This window comes from Bos taurus, chromosome 28 (assembly GCF_002263795.3).
Source record: "Bos taurus isolate L1 Dominette 01449 registration number 42190680 breed Hereford chromosome 28, ARS-UCD2.0, whole genome shotgun sequence".
NCBI lineage: Eukaryota > Metazoa > Chordata > Mammalia > Artiodactyla > Bovidae > Bos > Bos taurus.
Genome location: NC_037355.1, coordinates 9,500,229 through 9,527,142, shown reverse-complemented (window position 1 = coordinate 9,527,142; position 26,914 = coordinate 9,500,229). Strand labels below are relative to the sequence as shown.

Here is a 26,914-nt window from a genome sequence, read left to right as displayed (position 1 = left end):
GCAGATGGCTTCTTACACAGATGCGAAAAGCACTAACCATAAAGGAAGAGATCCATAGATCAGACTTCATGAACATGAAGAACATCTGTTACCCCAAATACCGCTAAGAAAATAAAAAGTAAGCCATATTGGAAGAATCTGTTGCCATTTCTCTCTCTCTCTCTCTCTCTCTCGATTTGATCCCTGGGTCAGTAAGAACCCTTAGAAAACGGAATGGCTACCCACTCCAGTATTCTTGCCTGGAGAATTCTGTGGACAGAGGAGCCTGGCAGGCTACGGTCGATGGGGTTGCAGAGAGTAAGACACCACTGACAGACTAACACTTTCTGAGAAATAGCTGCATCCAATGTGAATAAAGAATGCATACAAATTAGTAAGAAAAATGGTAAAATACCTAATTTAAAAAGAAAAAATTCAAAAAGCATATCCTGTCAATATACATATGAAAATGTACTGAACATCATTAGTCAGCAGAGAAATATAAATGAAGATCTTATTAAGATATTATTGCATACATACTAAAATGGCAAACACTGAAAAAGGTGTAGAATAACTCGAAACCTCATAATTGCTGGTGGGAGTATAAATTAGTACAATCACTTTGGAAAAAGACCCTGCAATAAATATCTAATGCAGATGTTGTTGCCATATAGTCACTAAGTTGTGTCTGACTTTTGTGACCCTGTGAACTACAGTACACTAGGCTCCTCTGTCCATGGAATGCAGATGACCATATGTATGTTCTGTGACCCAGCAAGTCTGCTTCAGGGAAGATACACATTTATAGCAGCATTCCATGTTAACAGTCCCAAACTGGAAAAACCCAAATGCCCACGACAGTAGCATGGATAAATAAACCAGAGGGCATTATACAATTCAATATTTTAACACAAAGAGAAAAAAAAAAAACACACCAAAAACCCCCAACTACTGTAACAATGAGTTTGGGGCTTAAAGACATAATGTTGAGCTGGACACAGAAGAATATACACAGTAGATGGAGTATAAGTAGTATCAGTGGAATCCACTCATACAAAGCTGCAGTGCAGGCACAGCTGGAGAAAGAGATGGCTACCTGCAGGCACGACTACTGGCTTTTATTTTCTAAATAATTTTTCAGAAACTGTAACAGGCAAGGAAGAGAAGAGAACCAAAAAACTCATCGAAAAACAGAATATTGGAGTTAAAGAGACCTGGGAGATCATGGGAACCAGATGTCTGTCTCCTGGGAGGAATCTTCAGTTTTCCAGATGAAAAGAACAGATATTCTGTAAGAGCATGAAGACTGTTGGTCATTACCCATCTAATTGATTACTTGGTATACCAGGTTATAACTGTTAAGAGTCATTTATGGCTAATGTTGCCAATGATGTATCTTGAGAGGCTAGTCATGTTACTTCCGATTATTTTTTAAGGAACCTCTTTAATCTGTGGCTCTTACTTCGTGAGAGATATAATAGAATTAACTACTGGTAATGTTCCAACTTGGGCTTTTCTGGTGGCTCAGCGGCAAAGAAGCTGCCTGCCAATGCAGGAGACACAAGAGACGCGAGTTTGATCCCTGGGTCAGGAAAATCAGCTGGAGAAGAAAATGGCAGCCCAGTGCAGTATTCTTGCCTTGGAAAAGCCACGGACAGAGAGACCCGGCAGACTGCAGTCCGCGGGGTGACAAAGGGGCTGCACACAGCTTAGAGGCTAAACAACAACAGGCTCCAGCTTGAGCAAGCACAGGATGTGGTTTCCTGATGTTGAACTTCCAAGTGTAGAGTCCCCATAAAATCTTTCTTATTTGCAAACTAGCATCACATTCACATAACTCATAATGCATTTCATTACATCTGCTCATTTAAATATTTCTTTATTCCTATTTTATAACCATGATTTTAAAAGGTCTTTCATGTTGACAATAATCTGTAGACTCTCTTACCATTCTCTTTACTAAGCTAATGACTATTCCCACTATAATCATTCAATTACCCAAACTATGCTCATTGAAATCCCAGTTATTGATGGATAGTCATATTCCTGGAGAACAATCTGTCACATAATCCTAGCAGGTTAAGTTCTTCGTGGAAAAACAAAGCCAGTTTTCTAACGTGGGCAATAACAGCCACACTATTGAGTTCTCCAAGTATGAAAAGGAATTAGTGGAGATAGAACACTGTAACCACTCATGAAAATGTTCTATTCAGATTATAAGTAGGAGGATGGTCAATTTTATGTGCCAATTTGGCAAGGCCACGGTACCCAGTTTTTGGTCAAACAACAATCTAGATGTTTCTGTGAGGATATTTTTCAGATGTGATTAACATTTACATCAGTAGTCTCTGAGTAAAGCAGATTGCCCTCCATAATATGGGTAGGCCTCATCTAATCAATTGAAGACCTTAAGAGAAGGCTGTATATTGTCACCCTCTTTATTTAACTTATATGCAGAGTACATCATGTGAAACGCTGGGCTGGATGAAGCACAAGGTGGAATCAAGATTGCCAGGAAGAATATCAATAACCTCAGATATGCACCCTTATGGAAGAAAGCGAAGAGGAACTAAAGAGCCTCTTGATGAAGGTGGAAGAGGAGAGTGAAAAAGCTAGCTTAAAACTCAACATCCAAAAAACTAAGATCAGGGCATCTCGTCCCATCACTTCATGGCAAATAGATGGGGAAACAATAGAAACAGTAAAAGATTTTATTTTCTTGGGCTCCAAAATCACTGCAGACAATGACTGTGGCCATAAAATTAAAGGACGCTTGCTCCTTGGAAGAAAAGTTATGACCAACCTAGACAGCATGTTAAAAAGCAGAGACATTACTTTGCCGACAAAAGTCTGTACAGTCAAAGCTTTCCAATAGTGATGTATGGATGTGAGAGTTGGACCATAAAGGCTGAGCACCAAAGAATCGATGCTTTCAAACTGTGGTATTGAAGGCGGCTCTTTAGAGTCCCTTGGACTGCAAGGAGATCAAAACAGTCAATCCTATAGGAAATCAGTCCTGAATACTCATTGGAAGGACTGAAGCTCCAGTGTGTCGGTCACCTGATGTGAAGAGCCGACTTACTGGTAAAGACCCTGATGCTGGGAAAGATTGAAGGCAGGAGGAGAAGGGGACGACAGAGAATGAGATGGTTGGATGGCATCACCAACTCAATGGACATGAGTTTGCGCAATCTCCGGGAGATGTAATGGACAGGGAAGCGTGGTGTGCTGCAGTCCGTGGGGTCACAATCAGATACGACTGAGCAATTGAGCAACAACAACAAAGAGAAAAGACTGGGGTTCCCAGAGGAAGAAGGCCTTCTGCCTCCAGACTGCCTTTGGACTCAAGATTCAACAGCAACTCTTGCCAGGCCTCCAGTATGGCCACCTTCTCTGCAGATTTCAGACGTTCTTGCTTCCAGAATCACATGAGACAGTTCCTAAAATCAATTTCTCTCTGTCCCGCTCCCCTCATGCCCCATGTACAGACACACATCCTGTTTGGAGATTCCTAACTACTACAAGTGGCTTAACATACAGTTGTTTCTCATGTGAAAGGAACTCTGAATAGCTTTGGCCTGGCCATCTACTGTATTTTGTATCAGAAACAAACTGCATGCTTGTGCGACCATGGGGACCAATGCTCTATCTGGGCACTGCTCCCTGCCAAAGTGAGCTATATGGGGCATAAGGAATGTGTCATAAAAAGTCTACCTCTAATTAACATACCTCTCACCAACTATCATTATGATCATGACCCCAGGAGATATCTGACAAAATGAACAATGATCATGTGACCAAATTTGAACTTTCTCTTCTTTAAATTATTTGACCCAAAGGTTCCCAAAAGGTCTCCTTTTCAGAAACAACTTCCCAAAGTGATCCTCTGATTCATTTTCTCTCAGTCAGCTTTCTATCTCAACTATTACAAGGTCAGAGTTTCTTCAGTAGAGCTTGTAATTACTCAGACACCTGCTTCAAGACAGAGAGTGGGCTAAAATTCAAGCAATGCCTTTGTGCTAAAACACACATCTTCACTCAGTCTGATTGCAGGAAGTATAAGTGTTCATTAGAAGCCTCAGGAACTGAACAGGAGGTGAGAGGATTAAGGGAAAGAGGATTACAGGCCAAAGGAATCCAGAAACAGGTGTGGGGGTGGCATTGATGGAGGAGTTTCCTGCAGCAGGCCCCCAAATTATTTTGGCTCTTGAGGTACGAAGACTGGAAAGTTCGTGTACTTATATAACACGGAGCCAAGGTACTACGCGTAGGAAAAACCTCAGGTTTTATCACTGTTTTTAAACACTAGCATCTATGAAAATTTCAGTAAGGCAACAAGCTCATTAGCATGACTCACCTGGAAGTGGTAGCTCCTCCGATCAACAATGGGATCTTTATAGCTAGTCTCTCCATTTCCTTAGCGACAAAAATCATTTCATCCAGGGAAGGAGTGATGAGTCCTGACAGGCCAATTATATCTATTATTTAAAAAAAGGAAAAAAAGAACAATGACAAGGAGGATGGGAGAAAAAGAGTAAAGGTATGAAGACTCATTTTCAAAACTCTGTAATAAAGACCACAAGCCAGAAGATAAATTCCCAATTTCTATTAATAATTTTGAGACTTCTTTTCTGACTGGGGGTTTTCAATTTATTGTTTGCTTTTGGTAGTAAATATGATTTGCAACTTCAAGTTGCAATAATCTGCTTGCCACTGTTTCAGGAAAAGCCACGAAACTGTTAGTCCATGATTTCCCAGATGGGATATGCCCACCGTGTCAGAAGAAATATAAGAACAAATACACACAGAGAAAAATAAAATCTAATACAAATTGTTCTAAGAAGCCTGTCCCATACCCCTTCCTCAGAACTATAAAGGAGCTTCACGGTTACCTATTCACCCCTTTAGTCCCAGTTATAAATGGAAATGACAGAACCCTCCAGGCAGGAGCTATCACTTGAGTGTCTGCATGTCCCAGTAACCTCCATGGGCGGGGGCATCACCCTTCGCCGATGGACACTGGGAGAACACAATTTACTGAAATGCCCAGGAACCCAGTTGCATAGTACCTGCTTTGTGGTCTAGAGCAGCCTTCAGTATCTTGTCACATGGAGTCATGACTCCTAAATCAATAACTCTGGGGTACAGAAACGAGATGTGAGATAATTAATGAGATCCCATTAATTATCAAAAAAGCTAAAGGAACATTTTTATTTAGCCATTAAACACCGCTCTCATGTAAACTGGAATCACACTGAAAAGCTCACCAAACATTGACAACCGACTCAGTGATGACTGCCATTGATTAGGAACTGACCCTGGGCAGGGGCTACACTAAGCTTTTTCAAAGACCTTCGCTGACACAATCCACAGAGCATGTAATTCACCCATTTAAGGTAGCTTTTGGTAGAGGACATTATTTTCTAAGCTCTGGTAAAATATATATAACACATAATGTGCCACTTTAACCATTTTTAAGTGTACAGTTGAGGGTCACTAGTTAGTCGCAATGTTGTGTAACCATCACTACTATTTAATTTCAAAACTCTCTCACTGCCCCAAACAGAAACTCTATAATCCCTCAGCAACAAGTAACCTTTACTTTGCCTTCCATCTCTATGAATTTGCCTTGTCTGGATATTTCTACAAGCGGAATCATACATCATTTGTCTTTATGGGTCTGGCTAATTTCACTTAGCCTAACATCTTTAGGGTTCCACCCCCACTGTAGCCTAAGTCAGAACTTCATTCCTTTTTAAGGCTGAATAATATTTCATTGTATGAATGTGCCAGATGTTTATTCATTCATCTGTCAATGGACACCTGGGATATTTCCACTATGCTAAGCCTTCTATATAAACAATCTTGTTTAACCCTCACAGGAACTGTACGTGGAAGCACGATCATGGGGTCTGTGTCTTTTTCTTGGGGTGGGGGGGGTTGTTTTCATATATTTATTTCATGTATTTATCCAAATATACATGGGATGGACTGTTATAAATGGGATTATTGCACTAAACAATATAAATATTTTTATGATGTTTGATTCCTATTTTAAATTTGATTTTGAGGTAGGTTTTACCAAAGAATACTTTTTCTTTAATTCTTGAAAACATGATTTTTACATTTTTAATAAAGAAGGGTCCAGAAAAGCATGTGCCAGGAAGTTAAGCATTTTGTCCAGCCAGACAACTCACTAGTAGCGGAGCTGGGATCTGAACCAGGATCTGACACAAAAACGCGTCTTCTTAGCCATGGAGGCCAATAAAGACGTTAGAGAAGTTCACTCCCTCAATATCTACTGAACAGGATACCCTACATGGAAGCCAACAAGAAGGATAAGGAAGAAGGGATCAGTTCCTGTACATGAAAAGCTGATGAGAAGGGAATCTCCCATAAGTCAAAGGAGAGGGAGAACAAATGAAAGAACAGCTACCAGGAGAGATGAGCAAGACTCAGAGGAAGAGCAGACCACGTGGGCACGTGAGGAGAGTGGGACTGGGCACAGGAAGCCCGGAGCACGCTTTCCACGGAGCTGTGACTCAAGGAGGGGATGGCTTCCTGGGTCTCAGAGAAAACAGGATTTCAGCCTTGGAAAATGTTCTGTAAACTACTCTATTCTAGATTTAGAGAGTATCAAGGATGTCCATCATTTTGACAATTTAATTTCATCATGAGCATTGGTTATAAAGATGTTTTAAAAATTACAGTGCACATTTTCTTTTGTTTCCTCATGCCAACAATTCTTAAATAACTAAATAGACAAAATGATTTTAAGTTAAAAAAAAAAAAAAGCAATGCTTAAGTACCACTACCTGACATCATAGCAGCTGTTAACAGTGGGTGTTGAACACCAAGGGCAGGAAGGAACATTGTTTCTCATTATATACCTGTTTATATTTAAGTTGGACTTTTTAGCTTGTTATCATAGTACTTAAAAAAAAAAGAAACTAGCACAAAGAGAATCCTCAGAAAGTGGACAATTTCAAATCAATGATGACTCTCTTCAGTCTAGTGGATTAGCGCTAATCCACTAAAAAACATGCCACAGAGGTTGATGAAGGGGCACTGCAGGTTATAACGGGGGTGAGGTGGCCCCTTTCTTTCTCTTTAGCACACTGCACATAGGCCGGTAACTGGGTTTGTTGAACTATGACTAAATACAGCCTATAACACCAAGTGAAAGAGCATATCGCTTTTACATCAAGACAAAGAGGTATGGATTTCAAAGCTGACTGCTTTCAACATTGTATGTTGTATTTTAAGAATTAAAACTCATCAGTATGACGGCAAGAATCATCTCACTCTCAATCCTTTTTCTTGTTTCAGGTGCTCTATCTTTCAGGAACGTGTGCCTGCTTGCTTTGTTGGAGGAAAAATAAAGAGACCTTGTGGTCAGATAGAAATGGAGGAAGGAGAAAGCTGTAGGGAGTGAGCTCAGAGAGGGAGAAGAGGGCATCTTAATGGTGATTACTTAAAATTTCAAAATATTAAGTTTGAGTTTTTTTTTAAGAAATCTAAATGGAGCTCTCAGGTAGTCATCTGGATCTGTAAGCCTGCAGCCCAGGTGAGCGATCCAAGCTGGAGATAAAACCTGGGACTTGTTGGCATATTACATGGCGTTAAGAAGTCCTGAGACCATGTGTAAAATATTCAGAAAAATGAATTGCCAAAAGTGGGTAGGGGTTGGAGAGAAGGGGTTGAGGGAAGAGTGGGAAGAGGAGGGGAAGGGGAGAGATCGAGATGACAGGGGAGAGGAACAGAAAAAAAAAAATTCATGAGACTGAATGAGATGATCTAAGACTGTCTGTCCAGACCTATTTTAATCAGATCTGACTTATCAAGATCCCCAGGTGGTCAGAAGGTTCACTGAAGTCTGAGAAGCAGTGAGGACAGACGGAGAAGAGGTCCCAGGGTTAAGCCCTGAAGAATCCCCTTTTCGGGGGTCACACAGAGAAGAAGCAATCAGCAAGAGAGGTGACCAGATGTTAGGGAGGTTAAGAAGAGGTCTGGAAACAATGAGCTGGGGGCCTAGAGTATGACGAGTTCAACTTCCAACTTATTAGGCTGCTTTAACAAGTTTTGTTGGGAAACAGTCAAATATATCACTGCTTAGAGGAGCACTTTATAATGTTTTCCATGCATAGAAAATAGTACTTATGGCACTGGGATACAGGAAGGAGGCTACTCGCGACCAGGGTCAACCAATCTAGGACTGGGGCTGTCCTCACTCACACCCTGGAGAAAGAAGGGGATCTGTATGTGGGCACATGTGAGTTGAGAAACTGCTGGCAAGTTCTGAATTAGAACACAGTGTGCTAAGTGCCAGGCAGGAGGCCTTTACAGTGTGCTGTGAGAGGCCATCTAACCTGGACAACAGTTTTAGGAGGATTCCAGGAGGGTACTATCGCCTGAATCTTGAGCAAGTATTAGCCAGGTGAAGGAAAGAAGAGGGCCATCCAGTAGAGACTAGCACAACGAAGGTCTAGAATCATGAACAGCTGGCCCTGGGGAACTCTGGCTGAAGGAAAGGATCCAAAGCCTGGGTCAATCCCATCCCTGCCTGCCGCCACCCTTCCCAACCCCTCCCCATTTTCTCTCCCCTTTACTACAACTCCCTACTTCCCCTGCATACATCTACACCTCCCTTGGCTTTCTCTTGATTTCCCTTCTGCACTCTGAGCTATACCCCATGTCTGTAAGTCTCTTCTTATACACATTCTTTCATTTTGCCACATGAGAGATTAAAGAAAATAAAAATGAATGCTATGGAAATTTCAAACTTTTACATTCATCATTCTAAAGTGGTTATAACAGAGCTGTAAACATGAGCATTTAATTTGGGCTTCTAATTCAGACAAAATATAAGCTGCACCAAATGCCTTAGCAAAGGCATCCAAAACTATTTAAGAATATATACAATTTTGAAAATAAATCTTTTAATAGATTAAGCCCCTTTTACTCTCCAGAAAGAATTAAAAAGTAAAATAAAACTAATTTTTCTTAGGGTGCCTCACATCTGTTAAGTGAGGTTAAAGGCGGCAGTGTCTTCTGATCCTGCAATTCACATGTATCACCACTAGATGGGAGTACTGTACCAGTTTGCAGTCCCAACCAAGATTTCCAACGTGTGGTTAAGCTGTGTGTCAACAGATAAAAGGATAAAGATGTGATAGATGCATACAATGAAACCATTAAGAAACCATAAGAAAGAAAGAAGTCTTTCCACTGAAACAATGGATGGACCCTGAAGGCATTATGCTGAGATAAGATATACAGTGAAAGAAAAATACTGTATGACAGGCTTATATGGGGAGTCTAAAAAGCTGAATGCACAGAAACAGAGTAGAAGAGGTGTTACTAGGGGCTGTAAGGTGGGGAAAACGGGGAGATGTTGGTCAAGGGTACAAACTTCCAGCTGGAAGATGACTAAGTTCTAGGGATCTAATACACAGCACTCTGAACAGAGTTAACAACACTGCATGCTATGAGAGTGTTAACCACAAATAAGAAATGGTAATTATGTGATGGGTTAGCTAACACTATGTGCTGATCATACTGCAAATCAAATCAATGTTTTACATCTTAAGCTTACTCAATGTTGTATGTCAATTCTATTTCAATTAAGCTCCAAAAGCACACACACACACCAGTTGAAAGCATCCAAATAATTATCAAGAGAACCTGTGAGGTGCTAGGAAAGATTAATGTACCCTTGACTTAAATACACTCCTTTTCCTCACTTAGCTGAAAACTCTAGCATTATACAGTTTTAAAGTGTTCCCTTCTTAACCATATATTATTTACCCATATATTATTTACTAGATATTTATATTAAGAACCATTGATTAACACAAAAATACATCTCAGATAAGTTTCACCAGATCCATATTTTTAAAAGTACTAGATGTACATTTCATTTTAAATTTTGTTATTACATCCTATTTTTTCTTATCCAATTAAACAGGGTGCATTATGTTAAATGAGAAAAGTCTAAATTTGTCTTTTTATATAATAATTATTAGAGTATTCTAAACTCAACTTTATGTATTCAAATATCTGATCAAAATACATTTAAATATTCTAAATTATTTCTAAAGAGGAATTAAACTGGAATATTAATACTAGACATTGCAGTTAAAGTTGCTTAAAACTGGAATAAATATTGAAAGCTAAACTGACACAGTACAGAATCCTGACTTTTGGACTCAGAAGCCCTGAGGATGGCCTGCCGCTTGCTAGCTGTGTAAATGAGAAGTACAATAATTGAGGCAGGCAAAGCAGGATCAAGACCACGAAAAGAAAAAAAGAATGAAGGACAGGAAAAAAAGAAAAAGAAAGACAGAAATCAGGACAAGAATACAAAGGGGAAAAAAAGGAAAAAACAGTTATATAAAAGCAGCACTATATAAATTGTGAAGTGGTAAATAAATGTTAGGCATTAGTAAACTCTAATACCTAAGGTGGACATATCCCCAGATCTATTCAAATTCTCAAATCTGCAAATTCTATCGCATCATCCCCATAAAAAAATGTGCTTTTTCTGTCTAGACAGAACTATCACTTTGAATCCTTTTTACTTCTTTTTTCCCCACAAAGAACTCTTAGCATTTCATGAGATTTACTGACCAGTGACAAAGAGCCGGGAATGAAAAAGTTGTATTAGCATCTGGTACTAGATGGTTTGCTAGACTCACTCAACTAGCTGGGTGATTCACCCAGGCATTAGCCTGCAGCACGGATACATAGTCAAAGTATACATTTCACTGCACAAGGCCTATCTCAGGGGCATCTGTCTACTACCTGACATCATAACATTAAACCCATCAGTGTAGAGAGTCCATGTATTATGAGACACAAGACTCAAAGGGGTGTTTGACCCCCAAAGAAAAAAGGTTTGCACATTCACTTATTTTTTACAAAAAGAATAAAGTTTCATCAGAAGATGTTTCTCCAGTTGCCATTATTATGTGAGTGCTCAGTCAGGTCTGACTCTTTGCAACCCCACGGGCGGTAGCCCACCAGGCTCCTCTGTTGATGGAATTTTGTAAGCAAGAATACTAGAGTGGGTTGCCATTTCCTACACCAGGGGATCTTCCTGACCCAGGGATTGAACCCAGGTCTCTTGTGTCTCCTGTATTGGCAGGCAGATTCTTTACCACTATGTCACCTGGGAAGCCAGCAAAAAATAAGCGATCCTTCAGTGTACAAGCCAGAGGAGATGGGTGTGCTGGAGGAAAGCTTTCGGGTTTAATAAGTCGCTTTCACTGATGACATCGGGCTACAGTAGCACCCTGGAGAAATGCCACAGTTCTCCCTGGCCTCTTAAAATGCCTTTACTGGAGGAAGAAACATTACTGGTATGATTCTCTCAGCTACTTACCCATTTTTCATAATACAAAAGGATAAACACAGACGATGATATCTCAAGAATTGCTTTAGAATTGCTTTAGGGAGCTTGCTTACAAATTGCTTTTTTTCAGTAGTTTTTGTCTTATTATCACCATTGAATATGTACCTGGCTTTTTAGCCTGACAAACAGTAAAGTTCCTGAATGGAGAAAAGTCAACTAAATCATCTGGGTGTCTCTGATACAATTCATGGTAAACAGTAGATGATCTATAAACATTTATTGGCTGAAATGAATTTGAACTAATTGAGATGAATGCAAATAGAAATCAACAGCATAGGATTTGAAAAGATGAGACAACAGCAGAAATGTCAAGAGATTTTAGGAAGCCAACACCTTATCAAATATTTATTCCTCATCCAAATACTTATTCTATATGTAAAAATCTTACTGTAACAACCTCCACTGTCTCTCTGGAATATTTATCTTTAAAAAAATAATAAATGTATTCCAAGAAAAATATTCCTTGTTTCCAGGACTAGGAGAGAACGCTCCATCTTTTGATAGTGAACAAGCAGCCAAACAGAAGTGCCTGTAAAGACAGTCAGAGAAGAAGGTGCCACTCTGCCAATGCTCCTTCATCTCCAACCTTCCTTAGCCGCATTTAATTAGCCTTGAACACAGACATGGATGAACAGTTTGAAAGCAGGGAGGGCCTTAGAGGGTGATGGCTGTCTGACAGTGGGAACTCTCTAACCCTGACCCCAAGGGGGCCCAGCCGCAGCTGCAGTTGTTTCTCCTCTCTATAGAGAAAACAGCACATGGAAAGAAGTTCACGCCTCAAAAGGACTGTTGGCTGGATATGGACCAGAGAAGACATTAGTTATATCAGGCTTTTCATTACAAAGAATACGTTGAAATCCGAGCAAAACACACTCTTACTGTGGGTCATGAGCTCTCACACAGAAATAAATTGGCGCTAAATAATTATTCAACTATAATGAGAGATATAAGAAAGGGATTTTACTTGTATACAACATTCAAAAACTAGCTTCATCAATACTAAGAGGCATGCATGGTTCTCTTCTAAGCAAAGGAAAAAGAACGGTCAAAGCCTTCTTATAAAACTCCATTTAGCCAAGGTTTTAATAAGATCTTGGCTTTAAAATCTGGCAGCTTATTGAGAGTAAAAAGGAAATATGGCCATGGGGTGGGGTCCAGTGTTTGAGCCTCTGGCCTGAAGTCAATTCCCCAGAAGCCTCTGGGTTGTTTGACCCTGCTTGAATACTGTTTTCTATTCTTTTTGTCCTTACTGAATGTACACCATTAAATAATTGTTAAATTACTTCATTTGAAAAGGTATGTTCAATGTAGAAAATTCAAAAACATGTGAAGAAAAACAACCTCTAACATCCACAGCTCTTCCCTGCCCTTCCCACCCAAGACGTATCACCTGTTAATGCTTTTACTTTAAATAAGAAAGGGGCTCAGGTAAGAAAGGTGGGTCCTAATTTACCTGAAATTATTGCAGCCAAGAACCACTCCAACTATGTTCTTGCCTATGTCGTGTACGTCACCTTTAACAGTAGCCAGCACGATGGTGCCTTGGTAAGGGTCCTGGAGAGGAAGTCAAACAGCTCAGCATTGCTAGGTCACCTGGTTCTCTGGAGCCAGGCAGGTGTTGGCACAGAAAGCAATTCAATACAACCAAGGCAACCCTCAAAGATGGACCCAGAACCCAAGCCTCATGCTCTGTGCGAAGAAGGCTGTAAGCTGCAGCAACCCCCCAGGTGGTTCACTGAGGGGGCTTCAACCCAGATCATGTGTTCCATCATCTCAAAAACAGTTTAAGTTCAAATACAAAACAGTCCCATCACTGAAGATCATATTTGTAACCCCCAAGCCTATCTGACAAATGTTTAGTAAATGTTAGCAGTAAAGGGAGAGGGAGGCTCTGGTGAACTGCATGTGCCCCATTAGAATGGGAAGGACCACAGCAGGCCAGGGCAGGAGGGCTCAGGCTATCTTCTTCAACACCGTTGTTCCATCACAATCTCCTCCCTCAAAAAAAGAAAAAGAAAGAAAAGAAAAAGACATGCAAGGCAAGTGGGATTTTTATGAACACTACCGTCAGAGCCATTCACAAACACAGATAGATTTAAGAATTCAGAATCTTAGGGGCCAAAGCCGACTGAGCTTCACAGGGAGCTAAACAAGGTCAAAAGCTTAACGATTTACTGTGGTGGCACAGCCAACAAGAAGGGAACTAAATCCAGCAGTGGTGCCAAGAACATGACCAGCACACAGAGAATATTCAGGTAAGACGTTTTCCAAAACCAAACGGTATCTCAAGGGCAGGGTCGAGCACACTACCTGCCACGTGTAAGAGCTCTGTAAATAGCTGGTAGATGAATGAACGAACTGGTTTTGTCTTGAAATCATGGCTTTGTTTAGAAAATAATGTTTCTATTAAAAATTTCATAAAGCCACGTTCTATAGAAAATCCTAGGGTATTCTGATACTTGCTAAAAAAGTTGTTTCACTTCTCTGCTTCATCGTCAATGACACAGTCAAGCCCAATGGCTTAGGTCCCTACCCTCCCGCCCAGTAAGAGTATCCAGAGCCAATTCCTCACAAGGTCCACAGGCCCCAACAAAATGACTTGCCTCATCTTCTATTTTGCCAGTAAGCACTTTGGTTTCTTCTCTCTCTTTTTCCATGAAGGGAATAAGGTGACCCACGGCCTTCTTCATGACCCGAGCTGACTTTATAACCTGGGTAAAATATACACAGAGTCAAGCATCTTTACCAAAACACCTGGATGGTTACACATGGTTGCTTGTGAAATTTTAGCATCAATTATCATGCATGTTATGACCTCAGGTCAGCCACCCTTGAGTCCATTTTTGACAGTGGGTGGGTGAGGAATGAGTTCATCATGAGGAAAATTAATCAGTCAGGTACAGAAGAAGAAAAACAAGGCTGGAAATCAAATGTTGCAGTTTCTGTCCTCTGAACTTCTGCATGTTATTTTTTCTCCACCTAGAAGGCTCTCTATCATTTCCTGAAGTTCTGCACATCCTCCAAGTGTCAAGCTTCTCCAAAAGCCCCTTCTCAGCCTTCTCTTCTCAATCCCCAGTGTCACAATTCACTTATAATTAAGGCTTATGCAAAAGGAAAAAGAGCCTTACAGTCTACAGAATTAGAGAAAAATTTTGTAAACATAAATTGGATAAGGGATTAATATCCAAAATATATAAAGAACTAATGCAACTTTATAATAATAATAATAATAATCTGATTAAAAAATGGACAGGAGAACTAAAAAGGTATTTTTCCAAAAAGGATATCAAAGTGGCCAGTAGGCACATGATAAGATGCTCAACATCACAAATTGTCAGGGAGATAACAAATACAAATCACACTAAGATACCACTTCACACATGATAGCTCAGGGCTTCCCTGATAGCTCAGTTGGTAAAGAATCCACCTGCAATGCAGGAGACCCCAGTTCAATTCCTGGGTTGGGAAGATCTGCTGTAGAAGGGATAGGCTACCCACTCCAGTATTCTGGCCTGGAGAATTCCATGGACTGTATAGTCCATGGGGTCACAAAGAGTAGGACATAACTGAGTGACTTTCACTTTCATATGTTAGAATGGTCACCATCAAGAAAACAAAAACCAACAGGTGCTGGTGAGGTTGTGGTGAAAAGGGAACTCTTATGCACTGATGGTGGGAATGGAAAACAATATGGAGGTTCTTAGAAAAATTAAAAATAGGTCTACCACATGATCAAGCAATTCCACTTCTCAGTATAAACCTACAGGAAATGAAAATAGGATTTCAATAGGTTTATCAGAGCATTATTTATAACAGCCAAGACATGAACAACCCAAATGCCCATCAACAGGTGAATGGATAAAAAAGATGTGGTATATATACAGAATGGAGTATCATTCAGCCATGATAAGAGAGGATATTTGGCCATGTGCAAAAAAACGCAGATGGATCTTGAGGACATTATACTAAGCAAGATAAATCAGAAAGAGAAAGATAAGTACTGGATGATCTCACTTATATGCAGAACCTAAAAGAAGTCAAACTGGAAAGAAAAAACAAAACAGAGTGAAACTGTGGTTACCATGGGATAGAGATGGGAGGGTGAGACTGATGATATTTAAGGGTACAAACTTGTAACAAGTAAATAAGCCAAAGGGCTCTAACACATAGTATAATGAATAGACAATCATGTACTATAGTTACATAGTGTGATAAATATTATTTCAATGGCAATCATATTAAAATATGTATCACTGTACACCTTAAATTTACAAAATGTAATATGTCAAATTTGTTAAATAGATAAAAAAGAACAGGGACTTTCATAAAAGTTCACGAATGTATACTAAAATTTATGAGAAGCAGGATGAGAAAACAGGGTATTTGTACAGTCTCAACGTTTCTCCCTACAAAAAAATTTACAGTGGAGAAACATAGAAGACACTCTTAACAAAATGATCAACGTTAACCTCACCAGGCTTCCTGATATGAGAAGGGCACAGCATTACTCTGCGTTATTCTCGCCAAAAATGAGAAAACATCAGGAAAATTCAAACTGAGAGAGAGCCTATCATTTACCAAACTGTACAATACTCTTCAAAAGTCAAGGTCATAACTCGGGAACTGTTCAAGATAAAAGCAATGTGGGACTATGGAACACAAAGAGAAGAGAAGAATAGCAGAAACACTGGTGAAATGTGAATAAGGTCATTAGTTAACATGATTATATCAGTATTAATTTCCTGGTTCTGATAACTACACTCTGATCAAGTGAAAAGGTTAACATTAGGGGAAGAAGTTGAGGGGGATACATGATCACTTAAACTGCATCTGCAACTTGCAAGTCTAAAGTTTACTCAAACATAAGAAGTTAAAACAATAAGTTGACATCATGAAAAAAAAAGACTGTGAAACTATCCCAGACTTGGGGAGACTAATGCAGGACAACTGAATGTTCCCTGAGTGTGGTGGTGGTTTCACAGGTACAGACATGTTAAAGCTTATCAAACTGCATCCTTTAAACATGCACATTTTATTGCATGTGAATTATAAAACAGTAAATCTATAAGAAAAGATAAATGCTATGAAGGAAAATGGGGAATGGACGATGAATAATTAAATACAGAATAAATTTTAAAAATCAATTATACTTCAATTTTAAAAAGTTAAAGAAAAAAAAAAAAAAGAACAGGGATTTTTTGTTTTTTGTATGCCTCACAGACCTGAACCCAGAAGTCTCAAAAAGTGCCAGTGTTAATCAATGTGGTCGGTAGCTGCTGTAAATCAAAATAAGAGTAAGACTACTGGTTTTACTTGAAACATATTATTTAATGCATGTCATTATTTAAAATGGTAATGATCTTTTCAAAATATTCATCCTTAAGGATGAACACTGGCTGGTCAAATCAAATCTTAACATGATTGACTTTACACTAGTCTTGGGTTTTATTTTAATTTGAGGGGTCGGGGGAGAGACTTGTGCTGGGGTAAGAGATGGTACAGAAGCCCAGAACATGAAGACTAATGCTGGGAATGTCCAGATGACCTCTAACATCCACATCACCCTAGATGGACTTTTCAGACTATGCCTAAAAGTGAATTCAGACAAAGAATGAACAGAATCACACCTCAATGCCCCTGGGCTTTCATCAAAATTAAACCAGAGAAACAGACTCAAATTTACTATTTATTAAAAGATAAAGGCTCTTTCCTTCAATTGTGAAACTTTTTCCCCCATTTGCCAACCTGAGGTAGAAACATTTTTCCAGCTCCAAAAAGATCACCAACAATTTTCATGCCATTCATCAGCGGCCCTTCAATTATATTCAGAGGTCGGGGATATTTTTCCTGGTTTAACCTGGCTTCCTCAGTATCTTCAATAATATATTTTTCAATGCCCTACAGAAAAAAACAAAAAATTAGGGAAAATTCACAGGATATATTGGCTTAAGTTCAAACATCCAACAACAAATAAATAGTTAAGAGTGTGGGTTTTGGAATCAGACTGCATGTGTTCAAATCCTGGCTCTTATCACTAATTTAGACAACTTATTAAGCATCAGGTTCCTCATTTAATAATCATACAATACCAACCTCACATGGTTATTTTGAGGATTAAATGTGTAAAATGTAAAGTGCCTAGATGGCTTTATTGACATAAAGCATTTTATTGATATAAAGTGAAAAATTAGTGACAGAAGGAGTACTAATAAATTCAAATTCATAATAAAATACACTTTTTATCCTAGTGGTTTACCAGATTACATGTAAACAAATATCTCCTGTGAAATCACTGTTTTCCCACTGACAGGGCTGGGTGCAGGGAGGACCCAGCCTTCACTGATCAAGCCCTAATCCTCCAGTGCCCCCAGTTCAAGGATCCAAACTAGTTCTACAACCTGAAGTAGGTGAATCTCAAAAGTTCCAAGAAATTAAAAGTTAAATTCTAGAGACCAAAACAAACAAACAAACAAACAAAACAAAACCCTGAAATTTCCAGACTCACAAATGAGGAAACCGAAGCCAAGAGATTATCTATCTGGACTAAAAGTCTAACTACAGCAGAAGAGCCAGAACTCATTTGTTGATCAAGAGACAGCCAGATGGTCTAGAACAGCACTTCTCACCTTGGGCACTACTGACAGTTGCACTGAATAATTCTCTGTGGTGCAGGCCTCTACTGTGCAGTATAGCATGTTCACCAGCATCCCTGGTCACATGCCAGTAAAAACCTCCCACTCCAGTCAGAACAACCTAAAATATCTCCAGATACTGCCTAATGTTCTAGACATAGAGGTGGGATGGAGGGCAAATCACTCAGGAGTAGTCCAGGGAATCTCCTTCATCAGCTGCTGCCAGCACCTCTCCTCCAGCCATGCCATCAGCCACCAGGACCAGCACCCAGCCTCCGGCCCACACTCACCTTCACAAGAGCGTACTCAAGGCGTTCTTCGAGAGGGCCATTCCTCCACTCATCAGTCTGGATGACTTTCTTCCCTCCTTTGCCCTGAGTCTGGATTGAAATGTGAATAGAGAGATGGTACAACAGGTCACTTTCTCAGCTAGTTGGCAGAAAAAAACTATGTCTTATTCTTCCCTTATGTTTCAAGGCCCTAGTACAGTGCCGGCATGAATAAAATCTTTGGAAAATGCTTGAGGTAAGGAGAGAGGGAAATAGCAACCTACTCCAGTACTCTTGCCTGGAAAATCCCACGGACGGAGGAGCCTGATAGGCTACAGTCCATGGGGTTGCAGAGTCAGACATGACTGAGCGACTTCACTTCACTTCAAGGAGAGACGAAAAGAGAGAAATCTTATAGGTTTTGAACTTTTATTTAAAAATTTTCTCCTTTCCAGTTTTATTGAAGTATAATTGACATACAGTGCTATACAAATTTCAGGTGTACAGCATAAAGAGCTGATTTATGTACAAATGAAATGATTACTACAGTAAGTTTAATGTATATCCATCAGTATGAAAAAGCAAAGAGATAGGACACTGATAGATGAACTCCCCAGGTCGGTAGGTGCCCATATGCCACTGGAGATCAGTGGAGAAATTACTCCAGAAAGAGTGAAGAGATGGAGCCAAAGCAAAAACAACATCCAGTTACGCATGTGACTGGTGATAGAACCAAGTTCTGATGCTGTAAAGAGCAATATTGCATAGGAACCTGGAATGTTAGGTGCATGAATCAAGGTAAATTGGAAGTGGTCAAACAGGAGATGGCAAGAGGAACATCAACATTTTAGGAATCAGTGAACTAAAATGGACTGGAATGGGTGAATTTAACTCAGATGACCATTATATCTACTACTGTGGGCAAGAATCCCTTAGAAGAAATGGAGTAGCCCTCAGAGTCAACAAGAGTCTGAAATGTACTACTTGGGTGCAATCTCAAAAATGACAGAATGATCTCTGTTCGTTTCCAAGGCAAACCATTCAACATCACGGTAATCCAAGTCTATGCCTCGACTGTAATGCTGAAGAAGCCGAAGTTGAACAGTTCTATGAAGACCTACAAGACCTTCTAGAATTAACATCCCCAAAAGATGTCCTCTTCATTATAGGGGACTGGAAGGCAAAAGTAGGAAGTCAAGAGATACCTGGACTAAAAGGCAAATTTGGCCTTGGAGTACAAAATGAAGCAGGCAAAGGCTAACAGACTTTTGCCAAAAGAACGCACTGGTCATAGCAAACACCCTCTTCCAACAACACAAGAGAAGACTCTACACAAGGACATCACCAGATGGTCAATACCGAAATCAGATTGATTATATTCTTTGCAGCCAAAGATGGAGAAGCTCTATACAGTCAGCAAAAACAAGACTGAGAGTTGACTGTAGCTCTGGTCATCAACTCTTTGTTGCCAAATTCAGACTTAAATTGAAGAAAGTAGGGAAAACCAGTAGATAATTCAGGTCTGACCTAAATCAAATCCCTTACGATTATATAGTGGAAGTGACAAATAGATTCAAGGGATTAGATCTGATAGAGTGCCTGAAGAACTATGGATGGAGGTTCATGACATTGTTCAGGAAGCAGTGATCAACACCATCCCCAAGAAAAAGAAATACAAAAAGGCAAAATGGTTGTCTGAGCAGGCCTTACAAATAGCTGAGAAAAGAAGAGATGCAAAAGGCAAAGGACAAAAGGAAAGATATACCCATTTGGATGCAGAGTTCCAAAGAATAGCAAGAAGAGATAAAAAAAAAAAAAAAAAGCCTTCCTCAGTGATCAGTGCAAAGAAACAGAGGAAACCAAAAGAATGGGAAAGACTAGAGATCTCTTCAAGAAAATTAGAGATACCAAGGGAACATTTCATGCAAAGATGGGCTCAATAAAGGACAGAAATGGTATGGACCTAACAGAAGCAGAAGATATTAAAAAGAGGTGGCAAGAATACACAGAAGAACTGTACAAAAAAGATCTTCACGACCCAGATAATCACGATGGTGTGATCACTCACCTAAAGCCAGACATCCTGGAATGTGAAGTCAAGTGGACCTTAGGGAGCATCGCTACAAACAAAGCTAGTGGAGGTGATGGAATAGTTGAGCTATTTCAAATCCTGAAAGATGATGCTGTGAAAGTGCTGCACTCAATACACCAGCAAATTTGGAAAACTCAGCAGTAGCCACAGCACTGGAAAAGGTCAGCTTTCATTCCAATCCCAAAGAAAGGCAATGCCAAAGAATACTCAAACTACCTCACAACTGCACTCAGCAAAGTAATGCTCCAAATTCTCCAAACCAGGCTTAAACAGTATGTGAACTGTGAACTTCCAGATGTTCACGCTGGATTTAAAAAAGGCAGAGGAGCCAGAGATCAAATTGCCAACATCCGTTGGATCATCAAAAAAGCAAGAGAGTTCCAGAAAAACATCTACTTCTGCTTTGTTGACTATGCCAAAGCCTTTGACCATGTGGATCACAACAAACTGTGGAAAATTCTTAAAGAGATGGGAATACCAAACCGCCTTACCTGCCTCCTGAGAAACCTGTATGCAGGTCAAGAAGCAACAGTTAGAACTGAACATGGAACAATAGACTGGTTCCAAATCAGGAAAGGAGTATGTCAAGGCTGTATATTGTCACCCTGCTTATTTAACTTATATGCAGAATACATCATGAGAAACGCTGGACTGGATGAAGCATAAGCTGGAATCAGGACTGCTGGGAGAATTATCAATAACCTCAGATATGCAGATGTCACCACCCTTATGGCAGAAAGCGAAGAAAAACTAAAGAGCGTCTTGATGAAAGTGAAAGAGGAGAGTGAAAAAGTTGGCTTAAAGCTCAATATTCAGAAAACTAAGATTATGGCATCTTGTCCCATCACTTCATGGCAAATAGATGGTTAAACAGTGGAAACAGTAACAGACTTTATTTTTTTGGGCTCCAAAATCACTGCAGATGGTGACTGCAGCCATGAAATTAAAAGACACTTGCTCCTTGGAAGAAAAGTTATGACCAACCTAGACAGCATATTAAAAAGCAGAGACATTACTTTGCAAACAAAGGTCCATTTAGTCAAAGCTATGGTTCTTCCAGTAGTCATGTATGGCTGTGAGAGTTGGACTATAAAGAAAGCTGAGCACAGAAGAAATGATGTTTTTGAACTGTGGTGTTGGAGAAGACTCTTGAGAGTCCCTTGGACTGCAAGGAGATCCAACCAGTCCATCCTAAAGGATATCAGCCCTAAATATTCATTGGAAGGACTAATGCTGAAGTTGAAACTCCAACACTTTGGCCACCTGATGTGAAGAACTGACCCATTTGAAAAGATCCTGATACTGGGAAAGATTGAAGGTGGGAGGAGAAGGGGACAAGAGAGGATGAGATTGTTGGATGGCATCACTAACTCGATGGACAAGAGTGTGAGTAAACTCTGGGAGTTGGTGATGGACAGGGAGGCCTGGTGTGCTGCAGTCATGGGGTCACAAAGAGTTGGACACAACTGAGTGCCTGAACTGATATCCATCATCTCATATAGGCAGAGAATAAAACAGAAAAAACATTTTTTTTCTTGTGATGAGAACTCCTGAGTTTTCTAACATCTGTCATATATATTATACACCAGTGTCAATGATATTTATCACATTGTACATTAAACCCCTAGTAATTATGCATCTTAAGAGGAATTCCCTTCATCCAATTTTCCCTCCTGTTAGCCCCTGCCTCTGGTAACTTCAAATCTGATCTCTTTTCCTATGAGTTTTGGGTTTTTTTTTTTTAAAGCATAATCGACCTATAATTTTAGTTCCTGGTACACAGTATAGTGATTCAATATTTCTATAATTATAAAATGATCCTCACTAGGATTTGAATGTTCAGTAGAGAGACTGAGTGAGACTCCATTTTTTTTTTTTCCTTTTCTTCTTTCCTAAAAGATAGCATCTTGGGACTAAAGATTTCCCGGACAGTAAGGAAAGCTAAAGCTGATATCTGATGAGCTTTTAAAGTTCTCACATAGCACCATCACTACCCAGATATGTGAAGCATCTGTAACAAAGCATCTCTAAGAAATTGTCTTAGAGGTGGGCACACTGTGAGGTACAAGACATAGACCGTGCTCTCAAGGACTTTACCGTATCATAAGGTAGATGGAAATACACAGAGAAAGGTAAGCTACAAGAGAAAGCCTGTGCCAAGGGCTGAATGAGAAGATGACAGAGAAGGCAACGGCACCCCACTCCAGTACTCTTGTCTGGAAAATCTCATGGATGGAGGAGCCTGGAAGGCTGCAGTCCATGGGGTCAGTAAGAGTCGGGCACGACTGAGCGACTTCACTTTCACCTTTCACTTTTATGCATTGGAGAAGGAAATGGCAACCCGCTCCAGTGTTCTTGCCTGGAGAATCCCAGGGACTGGGGAGCCTGGTGGGCTGCCGTCTATGGGGTCGCACAAAGTCGGACATGACTGAAGCGTCTTAGCAGCAGCAGCAGCAAGGTAGATGGAAATACACAGAGAAAGGTAAGCTACAAGAGAAAGCCTGTGCCAAGTGCTGAATGAGAAGATGACACAGACAAGGCTAGGAATTTTGAGGACAGAGTGATCATCACAAACTGGAGTGGTGAAGAGAGACTTTGAAGAAGCTGACAGATTCAGCAAAGGGACAAAATCATGATGATCCTGGGATGGAAGGTGAATTGCTTATCTGTTTCTTCCATCTCAAGTGATGTCACTCGCTGCCCAAATCTGAAATCTAAGTATCACTCTTGACTCTCCATCCAGTCTTCGCATTCAATTAGTTACCTAGCCCTAAAAATTACACCGCCTCAATATTTTGTTCTCCTCTGCTTCCACTTTCATAGTTCAAGCATCTAACTGGTCTCCACAGCCCAGGATCACCCTGGCCCCAATGCGTCTTCCACACTGTAGCCAGAGGGGCCTTTCCAAAACACAAACCTGATCAAACTGCCCCCATGGGAAGATTCACTGTACGCTCCCTGCTGCTGCCAAGTCGCTTCAGTCGTGTCTGACTCTGTGCGACCCCAGAGACGGCAGCCCACCAGGCTCCCCCATCCCTGGGATTCTCAGGCAAGAACACTGGAGTGGGTTGCCATTTCCTTGTCCAATACATGAAAGTGAAAAGTGAAAGTGAAGTTGCTCAGTCGTGTCCAGCTCTTAGCGACCCCATGGACTGCAGCCTACCAGGCTCCTCTGCCCATGGGATTTTCCAGGCAAGAGTACTGGAGTGGGTTGCCACTGCCTTCTCCATATTGCTCTGCAAATGTTGTATTGATTCCTTTTCATGCTGGACAATGTCTGAACCAATTGTCTCCTAGCTTCATTTTCTGCCATTCCTGAAGAACTCAGCCTATCCTGAACATCTCAATTCCTTATGTTCTCCATCATCTCTCTCATCCTTGGCCCTTTACATCCACTCATCTGACAGTATTTTCTTTAGCACCTACCAGAATACCAGGCCACAGCTAGATGCAGACACTCCTCCTCTGGCAGAGAATACCAGTACTGTACCCCAACCCCAAACTTTAGCCTGGCTAACTCCTGTTGAGCTCTCAGGTCCCCCCTAACCCATCACTCTGGGAGGCTTTTCCTGACCACCTCTACCTTTGGGTTCAGTGGCCCTCCCAAGCAGCCTACAGCATCCTGTACATGCCTTATCACAGCATCTCCCCACCACACTGGATGACAACTGCCCCTACATACTTGTGCACATCTCACTGCACTGCAGGCTCTATAGGGGCATGCCTCTCTTATCAGTTAGATCCTCTAAGTTCAGAAAGGACAAAGCAGAAAACAAAACATGGGTAAATATTAGCTGAATGATTTAAAGCTGAATGAGAACCGATTTCCCAGAGCAACGTTTGTGCAGGATAGTAGAGGCCAAGCCAAAGAGTGCTAGGAACCCACGCTATGGAGTTTGGATTTAACCTTCCAGGCAACTGTGGCAAGGGTGCAGGTGGGGGAATGACAAGAATTCTGAAGCTTCAGAGTAACATTCCAAGTAGTATTTTCTCGCCGGGGAAGTGAGACACACGGCTTGTGGGATCTTAGTTCCCCAACCAGGGATTGAACCTGGGCCCTTTGCACTGAAAGTGCCAAGTCCTAACCACTGGACCACCAGGGAATTCCCACCAAAGTAGTATTTTTAAGAGAACCCTAGAAAGGGGAGAATGTTTTAGTAGTTCATGATGAAAGCCTGCACTACAGTGGTAGGAACAGGAAGAGAAGGAAAGGACAAACATAAAAGTATTAATGGACAGCATGGAAGGAGGAGGACTGGGAGGAACTCCAGGATTGAGGGCTGGGGTGGTAACTGATCACACAGGGCACTCTCATATGCAAAGAGACTAATGCTGCTCTCATATGACAAAAAAACCTTAAAGAAGATGGCAATTAAAAAATGTAGAGCAATCTTGAGAAAGAAGAATGGAACTGGAGGAATCAACCTGCCTGACTTCAGGCTCTACTACAAAGCCACAGTTATCAAGACAGTATGGTACTGGCACAAAGACAGAAATATAGATCAATGGAACAAAATGGAAAGCCCAGAGATAAATCCATGCACCTACAGACACCTTATCTTCGACAAAGGAGGCAAGAATATACAGTGGAGAAAAGACAATCTCTTTAACAAGTGGTGCTGGGAAAACTGGTCAACAACTTGTAAAAGAATGAAACTAGAACACTTTCTAACACCATACACAAAAATAAACTCAAAATGGATTAAAGATCTAAACATAAGACCAGAAACTATAAAACTCCTAGAGGAGAACATAGGCAAAACACTCTCCGACATATATCACAGCAGGATCCTCTATGACCCACCTCCCAGAATATTGGAAATAAAAGCAAAAATAAACAAATGGGACCTAATTAAAATTAAAAGCTTCTGCACAACAAAAGAAACTATAAGCAAGGTGAAGACAGCCTTCAGAATGGGAGAAAATAATAGCAAATAAGCAACTGACAAACAACTAATCTCAAAAATATACAAGCAACTCCAATCAAAATAAACAACCCAATCAAAAAATGGACCAAAGAACTAAACAGACATTTCTCCAAAGAAGACATACAGATGGCTAACAAACACATGAAAAGATGCTCAACATCACTTATTATCAGAGAAATGCAAATCAAAACCACTATGAGGTACCATTTCATGCCAGTTAGAATGGCTGCGATCCAAAAGTCTACAAGCAATAAATGCTGGAGAGGGTGTGGAGAAAAGGGAACCCTCTTACACTGTTGGTGGGAATGCAAACTAGTAGAGCCACTATGGAGAACAGTGTGGAGATTCCTTAAAAAACTGGAAATAGAACTGCCATACGATCCAGCAATCCCACTGCTGGGCATACACACTGAGGAAACCAGAAGGGAAAGAGACACATGTACCCCAATGTTCATCGCAGAACTGTTTATAATAGCCAGGACATGGAAGCAACCTAGATGTCCATCAGCAGATGAATGGATAAGAAAGCTGTGGTACATATACACAGTGGAGTATTACTCAGCCATTAAAAAGAATACATTTGAATCCGTTCTAATGAGGTGGATGAAACTGGAGCCTATCATACAGAGTGAAGTAAGCCAGAAAGAAAAACACCAATACAGTATACTAACGCAAATATATGGAATTTAGAAAGATGGTAATGACAACCCTGTATGCGAGACAGCAAAAGAGACACAGATGTATAGACAGTCTTTTGGACTTTGTGGGGGGTGGGGATGATTTGGGAGAATGGCATTAAAACATGTATAATATCATATAAGAAACGAATCGCCAGTCTAGGTTCGATGCAGGATACAGGAAGCTTGGGGCTGGTGCACTGGGATGACCCAGAGACATGGTATGGGGAGGGAGATGGGAGGGAGGTTCAGGATGGGGAACATGTGTATACCCATGGCAGATGCATGTTGATGTATGGCAAAACCAATACAATATTGTAAAGTAAAAAAAAAAAATTAATAAATTTTTTAAAATGTATTTTTTCAGCATTATTTATAATAGAAAAAGACACAGAAACAATCTATGTGTTCATCAGTGAATGAACGGATAAAAAAAGTGTGATATACTATGTATATAATGGAATATTATTCTGCCATAAAAAGAGGAAATCCTGCCATTTGAAACAGCATGGGTGGAACTTAAGGGCAATATGCTAAGTGAAATAAGTCAAACAGAAATGCAAATACCATATGATCTCACTTACACTTGGAATCTAAAAACAGAAACAAATGTGGTGATGGATGTTAACCAGACTTACTGTGATGAGCATTCCATAATATATACTGATATCAAATCATTATGCTATACATCTAACACTAATATATGTTGATCATATCTCAATTTTTAGATCTAAAAATGATAAAATTCATAGATTATATACTCTGACATTTTTTTAAGAGAAAATACAAAACTAGACCAGTGTGACACCTTCCCCAACCCCCCGCAAAGAAAAGAGTCCTTCTAAAGCTCACATTCTCATCACTTGATATATGTAAACATCACTTGTCCTGTCAACCACACAATCAGGCAATTCCTGCCTGTGG

General features: G+C 40.3%; 1 protein-coding gene and 1 non-coding gene across 5 annotated transcripts in view; both read right to left on the bottom strand.

Moving 5' to 3' along the window:
- The window catches only part of MTR (5-methyltetrahydrofolate-homocysteine methyltransferase), a 132,314-nt gene that overhangs the window by 25,753 nt on the left and 79,647 nt on the right, over window positions 1–26,914 (bottom strand). For all 4 annotated transcript variants that reach the window (XM_010820411.4, NM_001030298.1, XM_024986503.2 and 1 more), the window contains 6 exon segments: window positions 18,315–18,404; window positions 17,138–17,290; window positions 13,996–14,103; window positions 12,846–12,946; window positions 5,049–5,116; window positions 4,337–4,457 (listed from right to left, as the gene is read on the bottom strand). In XM_010820411.4, the coding sequence (XP_010818713.1) occupies window positions 4,337–4,457; window positions 5,049–5,116; window positions 12,846–12,946; window positions 13,996–14,103; window positions 17,138–17,290; window positions 18,315–18,404 (641 nt within the window).
- On the bottom strand, window positions 24,416–24,488 carry TRNAE-UUC (transfer RNA glutamic acid (anticodon UUC)). Its single transcript has one exon. It is a non-coding gene; the product is annotated as a tRNA-Glu (tRNA).